Source organism: Mesoplodon bidens (assembly GCF_964165515.1).
Source record: "Mesoplodon bidens genome assembly, chromosome: 16".
In the NCBI taxonomy this organism is placed as follows: Eukaryota; Metazoa; Chordata; class Mammalia; order Artiodactyla; family Ziphiidae; genus Mesoplodon; species Mesoplodon bidens.
In genome coordinates, this window is record NC_138173.1 from 1324638 (window position 1) to 1350983 (window position 26346).

Genomic DNA, 26346 nt, shown 5'->3' on the forward strand with positions numbered 1-26346 from the left:
CAAAAGGCTTAATTAAAGAAAATCATGTTTGTTAAAAATTCCATAGACTGAAGGTTTGGCCAAGATGGCGGAGTAGGAAGATCCTGAGCTCACCTCCTCCCGCAGGCACTCCAACATTACAACTGTTTTCGGAGCAGCTATCGATGAGGACGATCTAAAGACTAGTGGAAAAGATTTTTCACAGCTAAAGTTAATAGAGATAGAACCACACAAGACTGGTAGGAGGGGTGGAGCCATGGTATAGTCCAGACCCACAGCCCTGGGAGGGCAGCCACAGTCAGGAGGATAATCACAGTTGCAGCGGTTCTCCTCAAGGAGCTCCCCAGCCGGGGGTCCTGCACCAAGAAGGCAAGTCCCCAGAGTGCCTGTCTTTGAGGGACAGTGGGGCTTACTTTTGGGAGAGCCAGAGGGCTGTAGGAAACAGAGACTCTGCTCTTTAAGGGCACACACAAAATCTCACGTGCTCTGAGACCCAGTGCAGGGGCAGTAATTTGAAAGGAGCCTGGGTCAGACCCACTTGCTGATACTGGAGAGCCTCCTGTAGAGGCAGGAGGCAACTGGGATTCCTCCTGGGAACATAGATGCTGGTGGCAGCCATTTTGGGGAGTGCATTCTCCCATGAGGACACTTGGTGCTGGCAAGGGCCGTTTTGGAATCTTCCCTTTAGCCCGTCAGTGCCAGAGGCTTACCCACCCATGAACCTGTCAGCACAAGCCCTGGGACCAAGCAGCAAGCTGCGTGAGGACCCAGTCCTGTCCACCAGCAAGCCCAGGAGTTGGCCTCACCCACTAGTGGGCTAGCACCAGCCCCAGGGCTCCTGGGGCCCAACCCCGCCCACCAGGGAGCTGGCAGCAGCCCCAGGACCCCCCAGGCCATGCAGCCAGTCATGCCAGCACCCAGCCCCAGCTACCAGGATGCTGGCAGCCACTGCCAGTGCAGGACCTGGCAGCCAGCTGGGCCAAGGACCAACTCCACCTACCAGTGTGCCCGCAGTATTCACCTGCCGTAACAGAAGGGCCTATACAGCTCACGTAGGGGCCACCTCTAGAGCATATAGCTCTGGTGACCAGAGGAGGTGTGCTGCAGGGCCCGCCCACAGGACATCTTCAACCTAAGGCCACTCATCCAAGATTAGGGAGCCTAACCAGCCTTTCTACTTAGTACAAAGAAATAAAGGAAAAGAATTAGGCAAAATGGGAAGACAAAGGAAAATGTTCCAAACGAAGGAACCTCGGAAGAACTTAGTGAAGTGGAGATAAGCAATCTACCCAGTTAAGAGTTCAAGGTAATGATTGTAAAGATGCTTACAGAACTGAGGAGAAGAATGGATGGACACAGTGAGTTTAACAAAGAGTTAGAAAATTTAAGGGAGAACCAAGCAGAGTTGAAGAATGTAATAACTGTAATAAAAAATAGGCTAGAAGGAATCAACAGTAGGTTATAGGGTACAGAGGAATGGATGAGTGAACTGGAAGACAGAGTAGTGGAAATCACTCAAGCTGAATAGAAAAAAAAATTTAAATGAGGATAGTTTAAGAGACCTCTGGAACAACATCAAGTGTACTAACATGATACACATTTGCATTATACACATTTGCATTATAGGGGTTTTAGAAGAAGAGAGAGAACTTATTTGAAGAAGTAGTAGCTGAAAACCCTCCTAACCTAGGAAAGGAGAGAGGCATCTAGGTCCTGGAAGCACAGAGTTCCAAACAAGATGAAACCAAAGAGGTCCACACTATAACCCCTAACAATTAAAATGACAAAAAAATAAAGATAGAGAATATTAAAATCAGCAAGTGAAAAGTAACTAGTATGTATAAAGGAACTCCCATAAGATTATAAGTTGAGTTTCAGCATAAATTTGCAGGCCAGAGGAGAATGGCACATATATTCAAAGTGATCAAAGGAAAAAACCTGACAACCGAAGAGTACTCTACCCGGCAAGGTTTTCATTGAGATTTGAAGGAAAGGCAGAGTTTTACAGACAAGCAAAAGCTAATAGAATTCAGCCCCACGAAAACAGTTTTACAAGAAATATTAAAGGTACTTCTCTAAGCAAAAAAAGAAAGGCCACAACTAAAAATATGAAAATTATGAAAGGAAAAAAATTAAAAAAAGATATAAATTGGCCCACTTTGAATATATTTCTGAATTGTTTGGACTTAATTATTTTGCCTTGTTTGTGCAGTTTTGAAGTCTAAGTGTCTAAGTTCTCTTTTGTTTTCCTTCTTTTTATGTCTGTCCAGCAAAAAGAGGATGTTTTCCTGTTTGTCTCCACCTTGGGCCTCTATGTGATAGTTTACTTTTAGATGCGGTCCTCATTTTTAGCTGAGATTTAATCTTCTGATTTGTTCTGGACAACTCATCTTTCGATTGTACCTAATTTAATCAAGGAGACAAGAAAGGCCATTTAAACAGTAGACAACGCCTAATTTTAATAGACGTGGTCAGGCGGATTTGTAGCTAAAACTGGTAGAAAGTTCACAAGGTGTGTAATTCTCTTTATTTTGCTTTGTCTAGTTTAGAAGTTGTATATTTTTCTCTTTTTTGCTTTGGTAAAATAGATCAAGACTTAATAGCTATTAAGAAAACAAACAGGGGCCTCCCTGGTGGTGCAGTGGTTGGGAGTCCGCCTGCCGATGCAGGGGATACGGGTTCGTGCCCTGGTCCGGGAGGATCCCATATGTCGCGGAGCGGCTGGGCCCGTGAGCCATGGCTGCTGAGCCTGCGCATCCGGAGCCTGTGCTCCGCAATGGGAGAGGCCACAACAGTGAGAGGCCTGCGTACCGCGAAAAAAAAAAAAAAAAAAAAAAAAAGAAAACAAACAAAAAAGTTTTTAGAGGCCTTTAAGAAAATAGCTCTAATTGTTTTATGTTTTCAAGCTGTTATAAATTTCTTGTTTAGTTTCTTTTAGGATAGTTGTCATTAAATCAGTAAGCTGTGGATGATGAAGAAAGGAATTTATATAGATTTGGGGCACTTACAAGTATGGTTAAGAGCTTCACACGGTAGAAAAGCTTTTTTGTTTGACCTCATTCGAGGTCATGTATTACCTGAATGGTTAAGGTTCATGTTAATGCTGGTCCAGTGTCTCAGAAATTTGGATTAAATGTTTTTAAGGTAGGACCCTTTCTATAAAAAAGCTCATTTCAAAACCTCTCAGTGATTTTTAGGGGCTTTAATTTTGTTAGGCATACTTAGAGATATTCGTTGAGCAATACTGAATCCAGTTATTGGCTAAATTAAATGTTGTATACTTTGATTGTAAGAACCAGTTGCAGGAAGTTATATGAGGATTCCACAGGAAAAAGATTATCTGTTGCTGGCTCTGAAGCTGGGGGAGGCCATGTGGAAAGTCATGTAGGCTGGCAGCAGCCCCCAGCTGACTGCCAGCAAAAATTCAGGGACCTCAGTCCAAAAACTGCAAGGAACTGAATCTTCCACAACCATGCAAGCTGGGAAGAGGACCCTGAGCTTCACACGAGAAGCAGCCAGCCAGCATCTTGATTTACGCTTGGGGAACTCTGAGTAGAGAACTCAGCCTGCCATTTCTGGACTCTCTAAGTTGGTGGTGATTTGTTACGACACAGTAGAAAACCCAGTGTAGGGGTATGTCAGCCAGTCTAGGGATGCCCAGTGCCAGTGAGCCAGCTTACCCTTGGATTTTCTCTTCATAACTTTTGGTATTATGCTGAGGTCAGAGTGGGTATCAGCAAATACTAATTGAGTTTTAAAATTTATTTCTACTTCCAATTTAGGTGATTTGAATTTTACTTTTATTATAGCATATTAAGGTACATTGAGTGATGAGGAAAGAGTTTTGGTATTCTCCTTTGTTTACTCTTTGTTTTATTATTTTTTAAATCCGTGGTTGTCTTTACCTAGAAAAGAAATTGAGAAAAACCATTTTTATTGAAGCTCAGTTGTTCTGGAATGGGATTGGCAGACTGTAGCTTGCAGGCGACGTCAAGCCCCTTACCTGTCTTTGCAAATGAAGATTGATTGGAACGCAGCCACCCTCACTGGCTTATGTATTGTCTGTGGTGGTTCTCTAAGTCTTGAATATACATTATTAAAAGAAATATATCCAGAGAACTTCACTGGCAGTCCAGTGGTTAAGACTCCACCCTTCCAGTGCAGAGGACGCACATTTGATCCCTCGTCGGGGAACTAAGATCCCACATGCCACACAGTACAGCCAAAAAAAAAAAAAAAAAAATCCAGCCACATCTGATTACCAGGATTGTGTAGACTATTTTGTACCTCTTAAACTCTACTCAAATAATGGAAAGTGTATTAAAATTAATAAAATTCTATAAACTCTGTGTGTCTGAAGTCCCTAAGACCATCCCCAGATTTAGTGATTTGTTGGGAGGAATCACTGGGCTTGGAAGTTGTTATACTTGAGGCTAAGGTTTTTTACAGCAAATGATACCAAGCACAGTCCACAGGGGAGAGGTGTGTCAGGAGCATTTGGGGGAACCAGCCATGAGCTTCCAAGAGTGCTCACCCAGAGGTTGCACAGGACACGCCTAGTCCTCGAGCAATGACTGTAGCAGCACGTGCAGAGTGTAGTAAGCTCACTGGTTCCTGGTGGGGTTTGGTCACACTGGTAACCATGCTTGGTGACTGACTGTAGTGACCAAACCGAGTCCCGCAGAAGGAAAGCAGTGCTCACCATAGATTACATGATTTGCAGAGACCGTCCAGACAGAATAGTACAGTGTGGCCAAGGTACTGAGTGTGCAAAATACTTCTATCAATTTGGATATTCCAAGAGATCAGTTCTCAAGTGCCAGTCAAGGGCCAGTGGGGAAAGCAGCCCTTCTGAGTGCACGTAGTTGGTTCAGCTCAACCGCTGAGTTAACACTCCTGAACACTCCATAGTAAGTGTTCAGAAACATACACAAAATTTTTGCTGGTTGTCAGTGTTCTGCTATACAGTGTTTTATATATATAGTTTCATGTATATATAAAATATTCTGCTAGTTCAACTATATTTCAGATATGTTCTTTTAGTGAATTGATTATTTTGTCAGCATTATCTTTATTTTTCAAGTAAGAAAATCTACATGACTTCATGGATCAAGCCCAGCATAACTTTATAGTATCATGGGTCTTTAAAACTTCACCAAGATAAACATTGTTTTGTTTGAATTTACAGTTTAAACCAAGTATCTTCTTAAGAGTGGACTACTTTGTTGTTTCTAACTTTTAGAGACTGAAACAACCTGGCACTTCTTTTTCATAGTTCATGTTCTTGCATGAACGTTAAAGAGTAATCATTTTCAGAGCCGACTTATTTCCGTAATATTGTTTTAGCTCATTGTGGTCAATAAAATTCCCAACAGTATGTTAAACATTATCTTTTAGTTATTGAAATAATGATGAAATGAGCATTATAAAACATTATACCTTTTAAAATCCTTGATATTAATATAAAGTGCTTGCTGTATCACCTTTATTGACCCTCATGTTATGGAAAAATACACAGGACAAATTTCTTCTTTAGAGAGAATTCATTTTGCCTTCCTTCACTTCATTAGCTGTTGAAATTAAATATGTAGACATATATGTATGTGTATCTGTGTGTATGTGTACATATAAGTTTTCCTCTATTCTTTTGGCTGGCATTATCTTCTAGACAGAGCCTGGTGTAGTGTGTTGAGAATCCTGTGTGGATAGTGGGGATTCCTGAGATTATTCACTTACTTAACTTGTTGTGTGACTCTGGATGACTACATGTAAATCATTTTATCTTCCTCTGTTTCAGTTTACCTAGTTTGCCCTCTTTCATCACGTTACATAAGATGTGGTCAGATGCTACCTGCCTGAAGTCTGATTGGGACCTTTTCAGCTAACCTCTGAAATAATTGCTTTTAATTAATTAATTTATTTATTTATTTATTTTTGGCTGCATTGGGTCTTCATTGCTGCACACAGGCTTTCTCTAGTTGTGGCAAGTTGGGGCTACTCTTTGTTGCGGTGCGCGGGCTTCTCATTGTGGTGGCTTCTATTGTTGCGGAGCATGGGCTCTTGGTGCACGGGCTTCAGTAGTTGCAGCATGTGGGCTCAGTAGTTGTGGCTTGCAGGCTCTAGAGCGCAGGCTCAGTAGTTGTGGTGCATGGGCTTAGTTGCTCTGCAGCATGTGGGATCTTCCTGGACCAGGGCTCAAACCCGTGTCCCCTGCATTGGTAGGCGGATTCTTAACCACTGCACCACCGGGGAAGTTCCTAAAATAATTGCTTTTAGATTTTCTTTACAGTGAGTGTTTTTGGCTTCACTGACTTGTGAACAAGTAGCTAGATACAAATCTCTAAAGAGCAGAATCTATATTTTATTAATCTTTATAGTCCTCCTGCTGTCCAACACTGAGCCTTGCTGTTTCCTGGTTTCAAACCCAAAGCAAACAAGGAGTCTGTGACTTTGATAGTCAATCAGAAATGCAGCTAGGAGCAGACTTGGGCATCACAGGTTTGAGACCAGCCAGCAACCTTGTAAATGGTGGGAAAGGAAACCCATCTGGCATATGCAGAACTGCATACCTCAAAGTCCAAAATAATGGTTATCCATGAGAATAATTGTGAGTTGTCAAGAAAATATGAAATTCTCTTCAGCATATGATATTTTAGAAGATAGAAGTAGAAGAAATTATGGAAAACTACAGCCTCCTCCTAGAGATCACAGTGTGGAAGGATGTATTAAAGGCCCCTGAGAAATCTCAGCACTTAATTTTATTCAACCGTGTTTATTCAAATTGATTTGACTCTGGAGCTCCCTTTTCTCAGAATGCCTGTTAACACCTCCTGGAACCCATGTTTGGAGGGTACACCTTAGGCCCTGTGAGGCTGTGTAGTTGCTTTTCAGTATTCTTGCTTTTGTTTATTCCCTTGTTCCTTAGGGCACTTACCTGGCTTGTTTCCTTTGAAGCCTTCTTTCTACCTTCTCTAGGATCCTCCCTCCATTTCTTCCAACCCATCTCCCCCCGCCCCATTCTGCATTGTGTAGGATTTTATTTTGTTTTGGTTTAGTTTAGTTTTTTTAAATTGAAGTGTGGTTGCTGTACAATATTATATAAGTTACAGGTATACGATGTAGTGATTCACAATTTTTAAACTGTACACTCCATTTATAGTTATCATAAAATATTGGCTGTATTCCCTGTGCTGTACAGTATATCCCTATAGCTTATTTTATACCTAATAGTCTGTGTAGGATTTTAATTCTTTGCCTTGAATAAAAGCAAAGCCTGACTCATAGCCAGCAACAACCTGTGTCTTGCCTCTGGTTCTGTTTGCACAAATGAACAGATTAATCTTTTTGAGTATGCTTTCCTTTTTGCTTCCCTGTTAATTTTGAAGCCCCAGTTTTGAGTGTAGGTTTGAGTTGGATGCCCCTTAGCCTCCAGCTGACAAGGGATACGTGTGCCACCCCTGCCTGGGTCTGCCAGAAGGCCGTGTTGCAGAAAGACGTGGGCTGTGTCTTTTTCTGAACATATTTGAAACAGAGAGAATGGTCAGACAGGTTGTGTCACAGACTGCATCCATATTCCAGTCATATACTGTCTTCCTTGGAGGAAGGGTGCTTTTCTTTCTTCTCCTGTACTCACTCGCCAGGCCATGTGGTCCTGGTTCTGGACGGATCTCTGCTGCGGGGCCCTCCTGTACTTGGGCCTGCAGGCGCTTCTCCACGCTCAGCTGCTGCTCAGTGAACTTGGACTGACCCAGCAGGTTCCTTCTTGAGTGCTGCAGTTTCTCTTTATTGCTCTTTGTCTTAGGATGAGCCTTTGCCCTGCTGTTTCTCATTTCCTCCTTGTGCTCCTCAGAGCAGGCACTTTGGACGTTAAGATGAGGTGGGATGGTGCTTTTGTGAACCCATAAGATGAGGTGGAATGGTGCTTCTGTGAACCCGTGTCGGTATTCTGTCGTTCTCATTGGGCTGGAATTGGAGGTTGGAAACATTTGGTTTGGGGAAGGCAAGCCAAGTGGTTTACAGAGGTGTAACCATGGGTGTAGCTTGTTAAACCTGTTTACCTCAGAAAATATTTTTTTTTTCTTGAATGTGTGAGAAAATCTGTAGCTTTTGTTTCCCTCTTACTAGCTGGCAGTGATTTTCTTTTTTTTTTTTTTTTTTCTTTTTGCGGTATGCGGGCCTCTCACTGTTGTGGCCTCTCCCGTTGCGGAGCACAGGCTCCGGACGCGCAGGCCCAGAGGCCATGGCTCACGGGCCCAGCCGCTCCGCGGCATATGGGATCCTCCCAGACCGGGGCACGAACCCGTATCCCCTGCATCGGCAGGCGGACTCTCAACCACTGCGCCACCAGGGAGGCCCCTGGCAGTGATTTTCATGGATAAAGTTTCAGGCACAAAAAGCTCACCAAGTAAACAGTGAAAGTGTATCTCCTATCAGTAGTTTAAGACTCTGTTGTCTAGAATTTTGTTGCTTTTATTGATTTTTAATCCCAGAAGAAAATAAAATACTGTTAGGAGCTGGGATTCTGATACACTCCTTCCATTCTTGGTGGTTTTGCTGTCCTTTTTCACGCAACCAGTGTAGTTCTTGATAAATAGCCAGTGAACAGCCCACTGTTACTTAAGGAGTGTGTGTGTGTGTGTTTGTGTGTGTGTGTGTGTGTTACGATTCCACGGGAATTTAAAGACCACATGGATAAGGATTCTGGTGTCCCAGCCCCGCCCCCAGTATATCCACTGTACCCAGAATGATTTCTGATATTGACACACAGCAGCATTCAACTACTTTGTTAAACGAATGAATTCCATTTTATAATTATGAGTGGACATGAGGGCATTTGCTAACTAAATTTGTTGGCTTATCAGCTACCAGTACTCTTCATTCCCCTTAATTTTTAAGAGTGGTCTTGGTTTTGGTGGTGTTACTTGTCATGGCTGCAGTGGCGTATCTTCTTCAGCGTATTTGCTGTTGCCCCTACCTTTTAACCTTCTTAAAAATATTCAGTGGTGGTTGTTAGATTTAAAAGCTTCTCAGCTGGCAGGACCTTATACTTCTCTTGTTCTTTCCTTAAAATTCCCCTGACTTCTCATTTGTACTGAGTTGAAGAAAGGGAGGCCGAACCAGGATAAACATGGTGAACTAACTGGTCATAGCCTGGCCCTCGCTGATCCTCCCAGGGCAGGTCTGGGCTGGCCAGTAATTGGGTGGGAAGCCTCGGAGAGCAGAGGCAGTGCTGTCGGGTGTGGCCCTGCCACTTTGCAGGGCTAGCAGGCGCACAAGGTGCTTCCCTGGCCCCACTGGGGACGCCTTCTTGCCTGAGCTGAGACCAGGGCTCGAGGCTTGTGTTTTTGTTTGAGCTGTTTTCTGTCCTGTAATTGGTTATCTCAAGGAATGATTTTAGTTTAGTTACCATGTTCCTTTTGTTTTACCAGCTGGCTGAGTATTTAGCTACAGAGGCATCATCTAAAAATGAAGAGGTTATCATTTATTATTGATATTCCACTGTTGCTCTTGGTGTGACCTTTCTATAAAGTTTAGAATTAAAAGCTTTAAATTCTGAAAGTTAGAGTGGTGTTTCATCTGGCTGATTGGTTTCATTTGCTTTACCCCAGAGGGTCGGTTTAATCTTGCAGCTAACTTCTTAACTTTGTTAGTGGATGCAATTTTTATCCAGGAGGACCCTACACATGTAGACGTTTATACGTGGATTTAGATAAAGATTTGATTTATAGGAATCAGGACGCTTCAGTTCAGGGTAGCTCTTTACTTACAAAACTCTTTCCTGAACATTTCATGAAGAAAATTTGTAGATGGGATTATAGGTAGTAACTTTAGCTTAAAGAGTATCAGATGAATTGCCTAGAACATTATGCTAATTAATTTTTTAAATTAAAAATGTATGATACTTATTTTATTTATTTATTTTTTTGCGGTACGCGGGCCTCTCACTGCTGTGGCCTCTCCCGTTGTGGAGCACAGGCTCCGGACGCGCAGGCTCAGCGGCCACGGCTCACGGGCCCAGCCGCTCCGCGGCATGTGGGATCTTCCCGGACCGGGGCATGAACCCACATCCCCTGCATCGGCAGGCGGACTCTCAACCACTGCGCCACCAGGGAAGCCCTATGATACTTATTTAAAAGCTATTTTTTAAAGAAAAAGACTGATATTGTTGAATATCCACCTATTTAGAAAATTGTAGAATTTTTTTATTCCTGGTTTTCCAGCTGATTACGGCTCACATTTTATCCTTGTGAGCTGTGTGCTTCCCACTTTATCCTTGCTCTCCCCATCGCTCAGATGTTGCGTGCACTGCCAGATAACTGGCAGATTTTAAGGGAGAGACAGTGGGGTCTTCTTATCATCTTGGCTGCACGGTATTATAGATTATTAAAATAAAGAATCCCTAAAAGTAATGGAAGTCGTGGAGCCATTGTGATTCCTACCGTACAGTCTGCAGGAGGTTGTCTACGATGAGGTGGAAGTCATAAATGCACCTTAACTGGGTTCAAGGAGCCCAGAAATTAGAGTGCTGGCGGCCAGCTTGTCCTCATGCGTGTCCTCCATGAGGGCATCTTACAGGTCAATACCTTGGATTGTTTCTTCTCCAGTGGCCTCTTTGCCAAGCAGCTGAATTTCCAGCCTCCTGCTAGGTGGCTCTCTTTGTCTGTGCTAGTCCTGTGATCGTTTAAAACTCCCTGTATTCCAAAGAATTACCTTCTTTCTGCTGTTCTTTGCTCTTGAATGTGTCCTCTATTTCAGTTGGTAGCACCACTATCTTGACTGTCATGAAATTTGGCCTTTCCTAGTGCGTTACTTTAACCAACTGATTCTTTATCTGAAGTATTTTCAGTAGTGCTATTTGATTACCAAACAGTTTTAGAATAATGAATATTAAAGTAGTAGGCTGGAAATGAATGAACACTTGCCAGTGTGCTGAATTACTTTCAGCACATTAAAACACTATAGTAACTGAATTTGCTAGAGCACTTCATCAGTGGGGCTGGGAATGGAAACAAGTCTGAAGGCATGGACTTCATCACTGACTCAGAACAGTCACTGGTACCAAGAAGCCACATTGGAAGGAGGTGAGTGAATTTGCCCCAGTTCATCATTATCCCAAGAAATACATTTAGAACCTGTTTCCCACTGATGACGGGTCATCTGATTTATCTTTTTGTAAGAGAACGTGTGTGCTCTCTACACACACACCCAGTCTGTAGGGTTATGTTGTTACTGTCTCTTGCCTCCCAGGGTGAACTCTAAACTTGCATTTGTCTAGACTTGTCTGTGTATCTTGAATATCCATGGTACTTGGCTGCCTTATGTGCTTTCTCTTCTCTTTTCTCACTTTACCTGTTAAGACTTTTACAGAAATGTCTCCTTTCTCTGATTTCAAGGTCTTTATGGAACTCTGTCTCATTGGATGTTCTCTCTTGCATAACACCTCACACGTAGTGCGTACTTAATACATGTTTGTGTAATGGAACAGTTTCTGTACTTGGAGATACTTAGCAGATGGTTAGTTTTCTTAGATGCAAGTAACAGAAAACAAACGTAGCTAGTTCAATAGGAAAAGTAAATATTTTGGAATCATGCTAATATATCCTGAGGAATCTAAGGTAAAGCTGAAGGGTGAACTGGGCCTCAGGGAGATCTGGGAACCTCACTAGCAGGAACTCACGGATCTTTCCTTTAGAGATTTGTCAGTAGTGTGTCTCAGCTTCTACCTCTCAGACTCTGTATCTCTCAATTCAAGATCTGCAGAATCTGCTTGCCTCAGATCTGGTCAGTTGCCTACCTAAGGCCAATCATAGTAGACACATGACTGTTCAGACATGGGAGACCATCCCTGTGGCTGCTTGGAGGTGGATGGCTGTCCCCCGGTAGAAAGGCAGTTGTTCTCTGAAAGGAGGGGTCAGAAATAAATTGTAACGGATGTCTCCTACAGTGGTATTTCTGACTTCTGGAAACTGAGCCAGTATGGGTTTGGTAGATTGCAGGTGACTTCAGCTGTGGTCCGGTTAGGGTGTTGTCCTTGCCTTTGCTGACTGATTTCATAGGAACTGCTTGCTCATGTCTTAATCTTGTCATTTGTGATACTTAATCACTAATTCAGGAGACTCCTAGTTCTGAAGTTCATTGGGTCAGAGGAGAGAAAAAGAGTCATAATACTAATAATTTTGTTATGTTTTAAACATTAGCAAATTATGATCATAGCTACATAGTCACTCTTTGGTTCTGTGAATTTGACCACTGCAGTATTTTTTCTACTGCAAAGGATCCTAATTTTCTCTTCTGAATTATTTCTGTAAATGGGCTGTAAACCTGAAGAAAGTAATTGTATATGAAAATTTTCAGAGGACACCAGTTGGTTAGCTTTTCCAAAGAAAGCAGGAGAAAATCAGCCTCTCCGTCTGTATCTCTGTGTCTTTCTCTCTCTCTCGTATTTTGCTATGGCAGCCTGAGCAGACCAATACAGAAGGCGGTGCTGAGAAGTGTGGTGCTGCTGTAACAAATATCTTAAAATGTGGAAGTGGCTTTGGAACTGGGTGTGGGTAGAGGCTGGGAGAGTTTTGAGGTGCACAGAGGCAAAAACTGGGATTGCTGTGAAGGGACTGCTAAAGATGATTCTGGTGACAGCTGAGAAAGAAGAGAAATGATTATATTTTTGATACATTTGGTTAAATAATATCATATTAATTTCATCTGTTTCTTTTTATTTTCTTAATATGGCTACTAGAAAATTTAAAATTACATAGCTTTCTTTCATTGGGCAACACTGAAATAGAGCTACATGTACGAACATGGATAAATATAAAAAGATAATATTAATGGAAAAGTAGGTCATTCAGAGTTGTGTTCACAGGATACCGTTTAAACATTTTATATAAAGTTTTGGGCTTCCCTGGTGGCGCGGTGGTCGAGACTCCGCCTGCCGATGCAGGGGACATGGGTTTGTGCCCTGGTCCGGGAAGATCCCACATGCCGCGGAGTGGCTGGGCCCGTGAGCCATGGCCGCTGAGCCTGCGCGTCCGGAGCCTGTGCTCCACAACGGGAGAGGCCACAACAGTGAGAGGCCCGCGTACCGAAAAAAAAAAAATTTTATATAAAGTTTAAAAGCTTGCAAAATAATACTATACAGTATTTATGTGTGTGTGTGGTAGAAAAAGGATAAAAACAGGATGTTAATGAAATGCCAAATTCAGGAGAGAGTTACCTCTAGGAAGGAGGAAAACTAGAACAGGAAGAGAGATATAGGAAATTACAACTGCATCATTAAAAAAACTGAAGAAAAATTTGTATTGTGTTAATATTTGATGAAGGATGATTGGGTAATGAAAACATGTATTTTTTATTATACTTTTCCATGTGCTTAAATTATTTCATAATAAATAGTCAGTATCTCTGATTCTTGAAATATTTCTAGTAGAATTTTTCCATTTAACTAAGCGATGGGAGAGCCAGTGAAGTAACTTGTGCAACTGCAAAACAATAAAATAGCTGCACTGTGATTCAGAACCAAGTCTTTCTTCGTCCAAAACTCATAGCCCTCCTTTCTCATTAATCAGATTCTACAGTATAAAGATAAAATGTAAACTGAAGCTTCTGAACCCACAGGCTCCTCTGACCTGTCTTTGATTCTTCCCTTCTCCTCTCATCCCAGGTACATGCACCTCCGCTTGCCTGCACACAGACACACCATGCACGTGCATTCATGCACACGTGTGCACATGTGCACACCATCTTTGTGAAAGAATGTGAGTTCCTTACTGTCAGGCTGGGGCTAAGACAGCTAGTGTCTGGTGAGCTGTACTTCCTCTCTGTGTCCATGTGAGGAAAGTTCCTCCATGTTCATCAGGATTTCAGGCTTGGGGGAGCAGTTCTAAAATAAAATATGCTGAAGTGTTGCCTCTTGCTCTCTTTTGCTAAAGATATTTGTTATGGCCTTTTGCTTCCTGTTAGAAATGCCTATGTGAAGAATATACATGGTTTCCTTTGCTGACTAAGGCATTAGTTGTCTTTTTGATTGGCTGCTGAAGACATTATTTGTTGTGTTCCTCGTTGTCCTTTACATAGAGATCCTCTTAGGAATCAAAAAAAAAAAAACTTTCCAGAAAATAAGTACAAAATTTAAAACATTTACTAAATGCTTAATGTGTTAGATGTGATTATTTCTCCAAATTGAAGATGAGGAAACAGGCATGGGAAAGTTAAATAAATCGCTTAAGATAACCTGCTGTTGAGGGCAGGGCTGAGCTTGAGATGATGTTGGGGTCATGTCTGTGCAATCTCTTTTTTCTCAAATCCAATCCACTTTTCTGTCTCTTCTCACCTGAATACAGGTTTAATGTTGGTGATATTCGTAAGGTTCCAACCTGAACCTTGTCTTCTTACTTTTACATAATTTCCATGGACAGTCTTTTCTAACTCTCATACCTTCATGCACTGTTTCTGTTCTTATGATTCCTGAACTTGTATCTCCGTGTCATATCCCTTTCTTAAAGCTCCAGACCCATAGAGCCGCTGCCTCTTGGTCAGTTTTACCTCAACTATTTCATAGGTGTTGTAGTATTAACATATCAAAACCATATTTAGTATTAGTAACTATCCCTCTCCGGATATATTAGACATACAATATTTCCTGAATTCCCGTTCTTGATAAATGTACCTCTCTTGCTGCTCAAACCAGGTGCTTGGGGTCTCCTTTGACTCTGCTTTCACTTTCATTTCTAACATCTGGGAGTCCTTAAGTATTGTTATATCTTCTCCTTCCTTATTTTCTTTCTGGTCCACTTATCTCTACTCCCACTTCCCTCACATCTTCTTTATCTCTTGCTTTGATTACGGAAGAGCCTTCTAGCTAGCTGCTTTGCCTACTTGCCCATAGTAGAGTCAGTTCTTCAGAATGTTGTTTGGATGATCATTCCATATCAACATGTGACTTGGTTAGCCCCTGTTAAAACTGCCCGTGGCTCCTCCAGTGCCTCAGAGTAAAGCTGCATGCCCTGCTCTGGTCTGCAAGGTGTTCAGCAGCCCTCTCTCTTCTGCTGCTTGTAGATTTTCCTGCATGTGCTCTGTTCTCTCTGGCCTCATATTTGTGGTCTTCCTGTTCCTAGCCCCGAATGTACTTCCTTCTCTCTCTGCCTAATAACCTACACTTAGCTTTCAGCTTTAGGTGGCAGATCCTGATTCAGGTGGTAGTTCTTTCCTTCTCCCCTTCTCCCTGTGCCCCACCTGGCTTTGTTTTCCTCTTGTTCCCGTAGAGCCTGAACAACACTTCAATTGCAATACTTCCACCGCATTGTTTTATGACTATTTCATTTTGACCTCCCCATCCCCACAAAGCCCTGTGTCCCCTTTGCTTCTGCATGTGAGTCCCCAAAACAGGCCACGTGTAGCTGGTTATTTGTTGACATTTTTCTAGGACAGTGGTTCTCAACTGGGGATGATTTTGTCCCCCAGAGGACATTTGGCAACGCCTGGAGACATTTTGGATAGTCATGACTGGTAGGGCAGGGCCAATACATCTAGTGGGCAGTGGCCAGGGATGCTGCTAGACACCCTGCAATGCACAGGACAGGACCCCACGTTATCCAGTGTGAAATGGCAACAGTGCTGAGGTTGAGAAGCCCTGCGCTAGCAGGAAGCGCAAAACTTGAGAGTACTAAAAGAAAAGAAATTCCATAACAAAAAGATGAAATTAAATTTGGAGTTCTCAAGTAACATATAAAACTTTTCAGGGTTGAGGAACTTAATTTTCAATGTAAACGACCCTGGTTCTTTTTGTGGCCTATTGTTAATATTTATTCGGAAGCTGTGTTTGGGGGAAAACGTGACCCCTGAGCTTATTAATGGGTTAGCAGTATTTAGTAATTAAACACTTCAGTAATGCAGTAATGTAGGCAGTAATGCAGTAATGTAGGCGTGCAACTGAGATTGTGAAAAGGGTAGTGGAACTAAGCTCTTCTTTTGAGAATTTTTTTCATTTACTTTTTCATGTTCTAAATGCACCTGGTAACAGGTGACCTGGTTTTTGGAGGAGGTGTGGGGATGGGTGATGTCCTTTTTAAGCTCTTAAAAAGGTTTTAACTATAAAATCCTCAAAAAAGGCCAAATGTGGTAAACCCTTTGCCTTGTGTGTAGATTAGGAAATGATGAAAACCATAGTGCTAACCAACCTCCACACACGCACACACCCACACCCATGCACACACCGACACCCATGCACACACATATACCCACAAATGATAACCCTCATCCACTTGTATCCTCTTCACTTGTTCTAGCCAAGTGCCTGCTGTAATGCCAGTGACACAGTCCATGCTGACCATCAGTAGAAAGGGCTCCTCATGAGGGTCCCTATAGCTACACTATGAATTGACCGGGTACAGAATCCATTCAACTAAATGTACAATTTACATTTAGTAAATTTAAAATTTAGTGTAGGTATTAAATTAGGAGGGGCTACTGATATAGTGGAAAATTAGAATGTTGAAGGGTAAATTGTTGCTGACATTAGAACAATACGGGACTGACTTGCAAAACCAAGTAATGGAAAAATAAAATACCTACCACACTTGAAAGTTTTAGCATGTGTCTGGGCAAAGACAGCAAACATTACAGAAGAATGTTTTGATTCTTTTCTCCAGGATTGGCTGTTGATATGACTTCTGTTTTATAATCTGGTTTTCAAAAAAAATTCTTACTTATTTGGTAGTTCAGAAATTTGAGTAAAAGAAAGAATAGGAAATGTTAGGAAGAAGACTCAGTGATTCATTCTTTAAGTAGTTCCTGTTGGTATTAGCAGTTTCAAATTAGCCTCTTGAAAATATAATATTGTATTGGAATTGTGTGGGAAAAGTCCATTTTTCGGCTTTAGGTTGGAGACTTCTTTGTTAAATTAAGTGGTTTACACCTGAAGAGGCAATTTTCTTTATAGTTGGCTTTTAACAAATAGTGAATATTATTTACCCCACATTAAAATTCAAAATCTAAACAATACTTTTTTTCCAATAGGTGTTAGATTATAGTGACTAATGGCCATTCAGGTTGGTGTTATGAGTTCAGTTTTTGAGACTGACATATGTGCGGCACATTTCTTTTAGTTTATTGAAGGAAGATTGAGATATTTGTACTGAATTTGGTGGATTCTGTGAGATAGTGCCTGGCTTACAATTGATTTAATCTCTTGTCTTTGGGTATATGGCTTACTTAGTTTGGATTTTGTGTCAAAATAGAAGTTTAAGCTACAGATACTATATCTGCAAAGTTATTTCAATGAATATAGTCATAAGGGAATACAATAATAGGCATGTATAAATGTGAATTTTAATAAAGAGTTCTCCAAATTTAATTGCATTTCTCTTAATTTTTTTTTCAGACAAATCCTACAGAAATTTTAGAGTATTCATCAGATAGTGAAAAAGATGAGTCGGAGAATGTCTTGTTCATTGATTCAGAATCCTCTCACAAATACCACATGGATTTTGGATCAGATGGAAGACAGGTTATGGAGAGACTGATAAACCCGAGGGTAAAATCTACAGAGACCATTTTGCATACACCCCAGAAAGAGAAAAAGCTTCTCAAGACTCCAGAAAATTCAGCAAAGAAGAAGAAGCTTTTAAGGTTAAATTACACCTTTTTAAATACTTTTTTAAAAAAGTTTTTCTCTTTCTTAAAAAGCCCAAATACCTACAATGTTGATTTAAAAATACTTATTTACTTGGGAAGGAAGATTGACAGAATAGAATTATAATTCTGATAAGCAGTTATGGAGTCCTAATTTTTAGAGATTGTTTATGGAATTGTTCATCCTAGTTGAGCATTCACTGTTTCAGTCATAACCAGCTTATGTGACTGTTTTCCTTAATGGAGATTGGTTGTTTGGGTTTATCAAATTTTATTGAGCACCCGTGTTCCAAGTGCTATCTTAGACAATTAAGACAAGTAAAATGACTGTTCCTGTTTTTGCGTAAATTATGTCTAAAAGAGGGAAATAGAAATATAGACTATTGAGATTACTTTTGTGATTGTGGTTGGCCAGGGAAACACTTACAGATGCAAAGACTTATGGGCAAGGATTCATGGGCAAGAAACTGTCTGGTGTGTGTGTGAAGAACCATAGGGGCCAGGCCGTGGAGGGCCCAGCAAGACGTGTGAAGGGGCCTGGTGTTTGCCATGTAGGGGGACATGTCCCAACCCTGTGTTGTACATCATCTCTTTGTGTTTTAAATTAGAACGAAACAGTGAAAACAAAACCCCAGTGAAAGTGAGAAGGAGAACTTGTGGGAAACAGTGCCACAAAAGCTGACTCAGTGGACAGTTTCAAGGAAAAAGGAGTGTAGTAGGAAGTGTAAACATGGCGATGAAGAACACGGTTTTAGATCTGTTTAGGATATGTCTGCGTCAAGGAGGGCAAGTACAATGCACACCAAGGAGAGCCCAATGACACTGTCGGACAGTGTTGGTGGACTGGTGGAGGAGGAGGCGAAGGGCTCGAGTTGTGGAGATGGTGCTGTGACCCCTCTGCTAGAAGCTGGGATTCAAGGCAGGAGAGGGGTGGGGAGCTTAGGTTGCAAGTTTGATCAGGCTTGATTGGGATCCATTGTCTAAAGAGATCGCAGAGAAAAGGTGAGATGGATTTAGAGAATAATAGGGAAAACCCAGTGGAGGCAGAGAGGTTAGGAATAATTACTCTCAGTGTCCAGGAAAGGAAGTGGGAGAGGGAGGCCTGTCTTGAATAAAGGAGTGGAGAGGAGAGTAAAAGGATGTGACCGAGTCTAGTGGGATGGACATAGCATGGTGAGTCAATTGATGCCTGTTCACTGTATTTTTTTTTAACATAAAACAAGACAGAAGGCCTTATGCCCAAAGTGAAGAAGCTACAGCCTCAAATGAATATGGTGATGGTTTGTAATAGTCTCTGGAGAAAACAGGAAAGGAAGCAAATTAAAGGGATTCGAATGTCTTTGTTGAAGTTGATCCTATGCAATTAGAGAAGGTCATGTTCCCAACCCTGTTGGGGGCCTGCTGTGTGCCAAACACTGTTTCATGTCCTGGAGGCACAGCAGTGAACAAAGGCAATGAAAACTCTACCTGTCCTGAGGGGAAGGCTGATGAGGAGCCAAGAAGTAAAGTAGACGTCATGCCAAAAGGAAATAAACTTTACGGAGAAAAAGTAGAAAAAGAGGGACAGATGGCCAGGAGGAAGGGGAGGACGTTTCTATTTTAAACAGGGGATCAGGGAAGCCTCTGAGAATGTGACTTATTGAGCAGCTGGAGGAACAGAGCTGACATTTCCTGAGTTGAGGTAGGAGGGTGGTGAGGGGATCATATGGTTTGGTTTGGTTTTCCTTGGTGGGAATATCATGAGGCTTTTTTTTGGGGAGATGAGTTTATTAGTCTTTTGCTTTCTCTGTACATTGACTGTACAAGTTCTTTTTCACAGTTACCTGGGGTTTGAGTTTTTCATACTTCCAAACAAAAATTGGAGTTTCCCCACTATCTTTGCTGTTTGGCATCAAATGCTTTTATACTTGTATGCATACATTTTGGGGGAGTGTATAAAAGTTTGTATTTGTGTGGTCAATTCTGTAGGTTGGTCGTATTGTGTCAAGTTGTCTCCCAATTACTTTTTTTTTTTTTTTTTTTTTTTTTTTTTTTTTTTGTGGTATGCGGGCCTCTCACTGCTGTGGCCTCTCCCGTTGCGGAGCACAGGCTCCGGACGCGCAGGCCCAGCGGCCATGGCTCACGGGCCCAGCCGCTCCGCGGCATATGGGATCCTCCCAGACCGGGGCACGAACCCGTATCCCCTGCATCGGCAGGCGGACTCTCAACCACTGCGCCACCAGGGAGGCCCCCAATTACTTTTTAAACATAGGAAGTTCTGTATCCTTAGTAATAGTAATCTCCTTTTATACATATTGTGTTATCTTCTTTCAGTTTTATTGAGATTTAATTGACATAGAGCACTGCGTAAGTTCAAGTTCAAGCATAATGACTTGTATATATTGTGAACAGTCATTTACTTGTCTTGTCTTAATTGTGCGGAAGCTTTTTAGTTTGATATTGTTCCACTTGTTTATTTTTTATTATTATTTTTTTGCAGTACGCAGGCCTCCCACTGTTGTGGCCTCTTCCGTTGCGGAGCACAGGCTCCGGACGCGCAGGCTCAGCGGCCATAGCTCACGGGCCTAGCTGCTGCGCGGCATGTGGGATCTTCCCGGACCGGGGCATGAACCCGTGTCCCCTGCATTGGCAGGTGGACTCTCAACCACTGCGCCACCAGGGAAGCCCCTGCTTGTTTATTTTTGATTTTGTTGTTTGTGCTTTAGGTGTCATATCCAAAAAATCATTGCCAAGACCCATGTCGTGGAGCTATTTTCCTTGATTTTCTTGTAGGAGTTTTATGGTGTCAGGTCTTACATTTAAGTCTTTAATCCATTTTGAGTTAATTTTTGTGAATGGTGTAAGATAGGGTCTAGTTTCATTCTTTTGTATGTGAATATCCAGTTTTCCCAGCACCATTTATTGAAGAGACTGTCTTTTCTCAATTGGGTGTTCTTGGCTCCCTTGTCAGATATTAATCGACTGAGTATGCATTTATTTATTTCTGGGCTCTCTTTTCTGTTCCATTGGTCTATGTATCTGTTTTTATGCTGGTACCATACTTTTTTGATTACTATAGCTTTATCTTATAGCTTATCTTGTAATAAGGAAGTGTGATGCTTCCCACTTTGTTCTTTATCAGGATTTCTTTGGCTGTTTGGGGTCTTTTGTGGTTCCATACAAATTTTTGGATTTTCTTTCTACTTCTATTAAAAATTCCACTGGACTCTTCCTAGGAATTGCATTGAATCTATAGACGGCTTTGTGTATTATGGACATTTTAACAGTATTAATTCTTCCAATCCATGAACATGGGATATCTTTCCACTTATTTGTTTTCTCTTCTGTTTCTTTTATCATGATTTTATATATTGAAAATCCTAAAGATTCCACCAAAAAACTGTTAGATCTAATCAACAAATTCAGTAAAGTTGCAGGATACAAAATTAACATACACAAATCAGTAGTGTATCTATAGAGACACTAATAATCCCATTTACAATAGCATCAAAAACCATAAAATACTTAGGAATAATGTCAGCCAAGGAGGTGAAGAAGCTCTACAGTGAAAAGTACAAGACATTGCTGAAAGAAATCATGAGGTTTTTGACTATGTTCAGTTAGACATTATGTATCTGAGTAGGAGTACGAGTCTGGACTTCACATGACAAGGTTGCTGCTGGATGTGAATTTGTAATCTTTAGTGTCCAGATGGTTTTTAGGGCATGAGCTGGGTCATTTCCTAGATCAAATGCACACTGAAAGGAGAATCTGTCACAGAATCTGTGTCTTAGGCACTCTGCAGTGGTTGAGTCACAGAGGAAGAGGCTACTGAGGGAGGAATTAAATCTAAGAGAGCACGAAGTCCTGGAAAGCAGCCAGCTACGACAGATGCTGCTGGGTTTGCACTGTGGAGGACAGGGAATATAGAGCCTTCTCAGTGGAATGGTCAGGCAAAGTCAAATTGCTGTGGATTTAGAGAGAATGGAAGGAGAGAAACTGAAGACAGCATGCATAGAAAATTCATTGTGTGTGTTGCTTTAAGGGATGTAGAGAACTGTTTGCTAATTGAAAGGAATTTGGAGATTGAGATTTCTTTTTTATGAGTGGGAATGAGAGCATATTTTTTTATATATTGATGGGAAAGGTCCTCAGCAGGGGAAAGAGACGATACCTGTTGGAGTTGTGTCTGACTTGGTGAAAGGGGTTTCCAGATGGAGGGGTGTCCTGGGTTAGGAGCACAGTTAGTCCATCCACAGACAGGTGAGAAGGCAGAGTCTCTTCAGGTGCAGGTAGATATATGTGGCAGTGGGAACTCATGCAAGTTCTTGCTGATCACGTCTACTTTCTCGGTGAAATTGGAAGTGTCTTCATCAGCTGAGAGTAAGGAAAAGGAGATGATACTGGAGGAATGAGAAGAGAGAGTAGATGACATGGTCATGCAGTGGGGGAGTGAATTAACTAGGGAATTGCAGTAGGATTGTTTGGCAGGAGTGGTCATCATGAATTGAGTTTGAGACTGACTAGTCAGCATGGATTGAACCGTGGGGCTGCAGATGTGGAACAGAGTGTGGGACTGTCCATTGAGTATGATGAAACCAGTCAGTAAAAGTCCTGAGAGTGGTTGTGATATTGGACCATGAAATCTCGACTGGGTAAGGTCAGAATGAGAACATGCAGGGTGTAGAGCACAGAGATGGGGTTGTACCATCTGGTCGTGGCCTGGGGAGAGGTTGGTCAGACACTTCTGAAGTCACGACACTAGAGGACATGAGCTGAACAGGTAAGAATGACTGGTGCTCAGGAGTGAATTAATGGAGGGAGGCGGTTTGTAACCTTGAGGTTTAGAGGATGACCATGGGCGATGAGTGGCTGAGGTGAGGTGGAGGACACACAGTCTTGGAGGAGAGGACTTCAAGGAATGAGGAGGTTGAGGTATCAGAAGCCTGGCAGGCACTGATGTCAACAAGATTGGTGGCCTGAAGCCAGAAGATAAGGCCTCCAAAGAGTTGCTGGCACAACTGTGGAGGTGCCTTCCCTGGGGTGAAGATGGTCTATGTCCTCTCCTCCCCACCTCCTGGAATATAAGGGAGGTGCAAGATGGCCTGGAATCCTCAGTGAGGAGCAGGACTGCCCCTTCCAGACCCTTCATGCCTGTCAGGTGGAGAGGAGGGAGAAGACAGCTGCTCTTTAAGGTCCCTGCCTCAGGGGAGGAGCAGGAAGGTAAAGAGAATATGCGGAGAGGTTGAGGACACAGGGGTTTTGCTGGCAACTGAAGCAACTCCAGCAATATGCACGTGATTGTTTTCTTCTTGTGATTTCTAAGTGATAACTAAGAGATGTCTACTTTGTGGTTATTCTTTTAAAGTTACTGTGTTGAAATACTAAAAGAGAGGTTGGTGTGATTAGGGTTGTCTGTCTCAGGCATCAAACTGGAAGACTTTCTGTTGACAGTAGGAGGAGCTTTACTGAACTGACCAAAAGGCCCATGATTGGCACAGGATGGCTGTTTGGTGACCTGCTTCAGAAGCAGGGGAAAGGGTTACATGTTTTGGCTCATATGTGTTTAGAGCATCATGTTTTAGAGAGTTAAGAAAATCACTTAGCCTGTTGTCTAGTAATGATTGAAGAAAGAGTTTCGCATTAAGTGTTTGATTTGCTGACGTGAAGTCTTATGAAAATGCTGAGAATACAGACATCTTGATAATTCTCACAGGGAAAGATCACCAACTTTTGTCATAGAAGTTCAACAGGGGGCCTGAGGAAAATAAAACTGCTACTAAGGAAAAAAGCAGGTGTAAGTTACAGATTTTCATTATGTAGCATGAATATAGCAGTGATTAAAAGATTTTTTTTTTTTTAACCTGATAAGGACTAGCTAGCAAGGATCAAGTTAAGTAGTTGGCATTTCAAGGCTGGAGAACACTGGCCCTCTCTCCCTGTGGTTTGCCCCACGGGGAAATGTTAATTCAGTCTCTTTGGGCTTTCTTCCTTGTTTATTTTTATTTTTGATTCATGGCACTGTTTGAGGCATAACTAATGAAAGTCAGTGCAACATTGTTTTGATATTTGAGTTATGTTGTCAATAATAAAGCCATATTACCACAGTCGTACGATCAAGTTTTTTTTCACAGTGTCTATTATATCTGACAGAGAGCAAAACTTGAAAATATTGTATACTATATTTATTTAAATTATTTTTTCTTCACCTAGTTTCTTTACCTAGTATAGCTTATTAAAAATATTATAGGGCTTCCCTGGTGGCGCAGTGGTTGAGAGTCTGCCTGCCGATGCAGGGGACACGGGTTCGTGCCCCGGTCCGGGAAAATCCCACATGCCGCGGAGCGGCTGGGCCCGTGAGCCATGGCCGCTGAGCCTGCGCGTCTGGAGCCTGTGCTCCGCAACGGGAGAGGCCACAACAGTGGGAGGCCTGTGTACTGCAAAAAAAATAAAATAAAAAATAATGATTTTTTTTTCTGGAACTTAGAATGTTTTTGAATCTTTATTCTTTTTCACTTCATGCTTTGTAGAAATGTTTAGCCTTGTTGAATTGATGCCAGTAATCTTTTCAGATACAGTACCAATCTGTTTATTTTATATAAAAGATAATTAGACTATCTTAATTTGGTTAGTGAATTTATCTTTTTTTTCCCACTCCACTGGTGTTTTGGATTTTATCTGTGACTAACTTAGCAGACTATATTGAAAAGAGTTAATTTGGAGGTTCCAGTCCAAGATGGCGGCAAAGGAAGCTCCTGAACTCACTTTCTCCCATAGACATATTGAATCTACAGTTATACTCAAGGCAGTTCCCACTAAAAGAAATCCAGAAATGGAGAGATTGTTATACATCGGGCAAACGAGAAAGTATGCCCATTGAAATGGGTAGGAAAGGCTAAGACATGAGACACCCTTTCACCATAAACCCCACCCCTGGCACAGTGACATACAATCAGTAGGGAACTTGTAACTCCTAGCTTCTCCATGAGGAGCAAAGAGTTTGGATCCAATATCTAGCACCCCAGCTTTTAAGACTTTCACTGGAGGCACTAGCCCCCATAACACCCAGCTCTAAAAGCCAAAGGGGCTTGTGTCCATGAGACCCACGAGACTCTAGCAAACAGAGACATAGTTCTTAATGGGCTTGCTAGGACTCCCCGTCGCTACTCCTCTAGGGCTCAGCACACAGAGCTGACAAAAAACACTCATCTCCCAGTCTTTGCCCAGAAGAGGCCTATTTGCATATGTTAAAAGCTGCTGCCTGAGGATCAGGTTCTACGTTAGCACACATCTAGGGTGCTGACTGCCAGTCTCCTCGGAGACTAGGGAGGCAGCGGGTGCCATCTTCTTGCCCTCCCTCTACAGCACGGTGGGTTGATGGTCTCTCCTAGAAGAGGCTTTTTCACATGTCTGGCATTACCACCCAGAAGAAACACTGCTTGATTGCCTGTCTCTGATGGCCAGCAGGGCTGGCATTTCTGGATCCCACAGGAAAGTAGCAAACAAAGAAGCAGTTCTTTTCTGGCTATTCCCAAAGGGCTCAGCTTAGAGGGAGTAGGCAGAAATGCCTAGCTCCCAGTATGTTCCTTAAATAGGTTTTCCTGCCTACTTTAAAAGCGGCTGACTGAGGGACCAGGTTCCAGTCAGCTTGTATCTAGGTGCTGACTGAGATTCTACCCTTTGGGACACTGATAGGTTTTGGTATACTCTCAACTTCTGGGAGCCACTGAGAACAAAGAAGGCAGCTTGGATGTTCACAAAAGTTTCAGAGAACCAAGAACTCAGGCCAAGCTGAACAATAAGGTTCTCCTAAACACATAGAGTCAAGGAAAATGAAAAATAAGAGGAATATGTTCCAAAAAAAAAAAAGAACAAGGAAAAACTCCAGAAACAGAGCTAATGAAAGAGAGATAAGTGATTTACCTGAAAAGAGTTCAAAATAATAGTCATAAAGATGCTCACTGAGGTTGGCAGAATAATGCATCAACAAAGTGAGAATTGTAAGAGATAGAAGGTAAAGCACCCAACAGAAATCACAAACCTGAAGAATTCAGTAGAGGTGTTCAACAGCAGACTGGATTAAGTGGAAGAATGGATTAGTGAACTCAAAGACAGGGCAGCAGAATTCATCCAAACAGAGGACCAAAAATAGAAAGGAATGAAAAAGACTGAAGATACCTTCAGGGACTTAAAAGACACCATCAAGTGGACCAATATTTGCAGTATAGGGGTCTCAGAAGGAGGAGAGAGAGAGAAACAGGCAGAAAGTTTATTCAGAGAAATAATGGCTGAAAACTTCCCTATTATGGGGAAAGAAACAGACGCCTAGATCCAGGAAGTCCAGAAAGTTCTTAGTATGTTGAATCCAAACAGACCCACACCAAGACACATAAGTAAATAATTAATAGTTAAAGGAGATCATCTTAAAAGCAGCAAGAGAAAATGAACATGTTACGTACCAGGGAACTCCAGTAACACCATCAGTGGATTTTTAGCACAGTGTTGGCAAACAAGAAGGGTATGGCATGATAAATCCAATGTGCTGAAAGGGGGAAAAATGCCAACCAAGAATACTTTACCCAACAAAGTTGTCCTTCAGAGTTGAAGGAGAGATGAAGAGTTTTACAGATATGTAAAAGCTGAAGGAGTTCATTCACACTAATCTAGCCTTATAAGAAATGCTAAGGGACTTCTTCAAGCTGAAAAGAAGAGATGCTAAAGGTAACAGGAAACATGACAGAATAAATCTCACTGGTAAAT

At 42.0% G+C, this 26346-nt stretch overlaps 1 protein-coding gene across 2 annotated transcripts in view; it reads left to right on the plus strand.

Moving 5' to 3' along the window:
• SPIDR (scaffold protein involved in DNA repair) overlaps nt 1-26346 on the plus strand; it is a 337315-nt gene that overhangs the window by 87053 nt on the left and 223916 nt on the right. For both annotated transcript variants that reach the window (XM_081258205.1, XM_081258206.1), the window contains exon 6: nt 17357-17604. In XM_081258205.1, coding sequence (XP_081114331.1) covers nt 17357-17604 — 248 coding nt within the window. The remainder of the gene's footprint in view (nt 1-17356; nt 17605-26346) is intronic.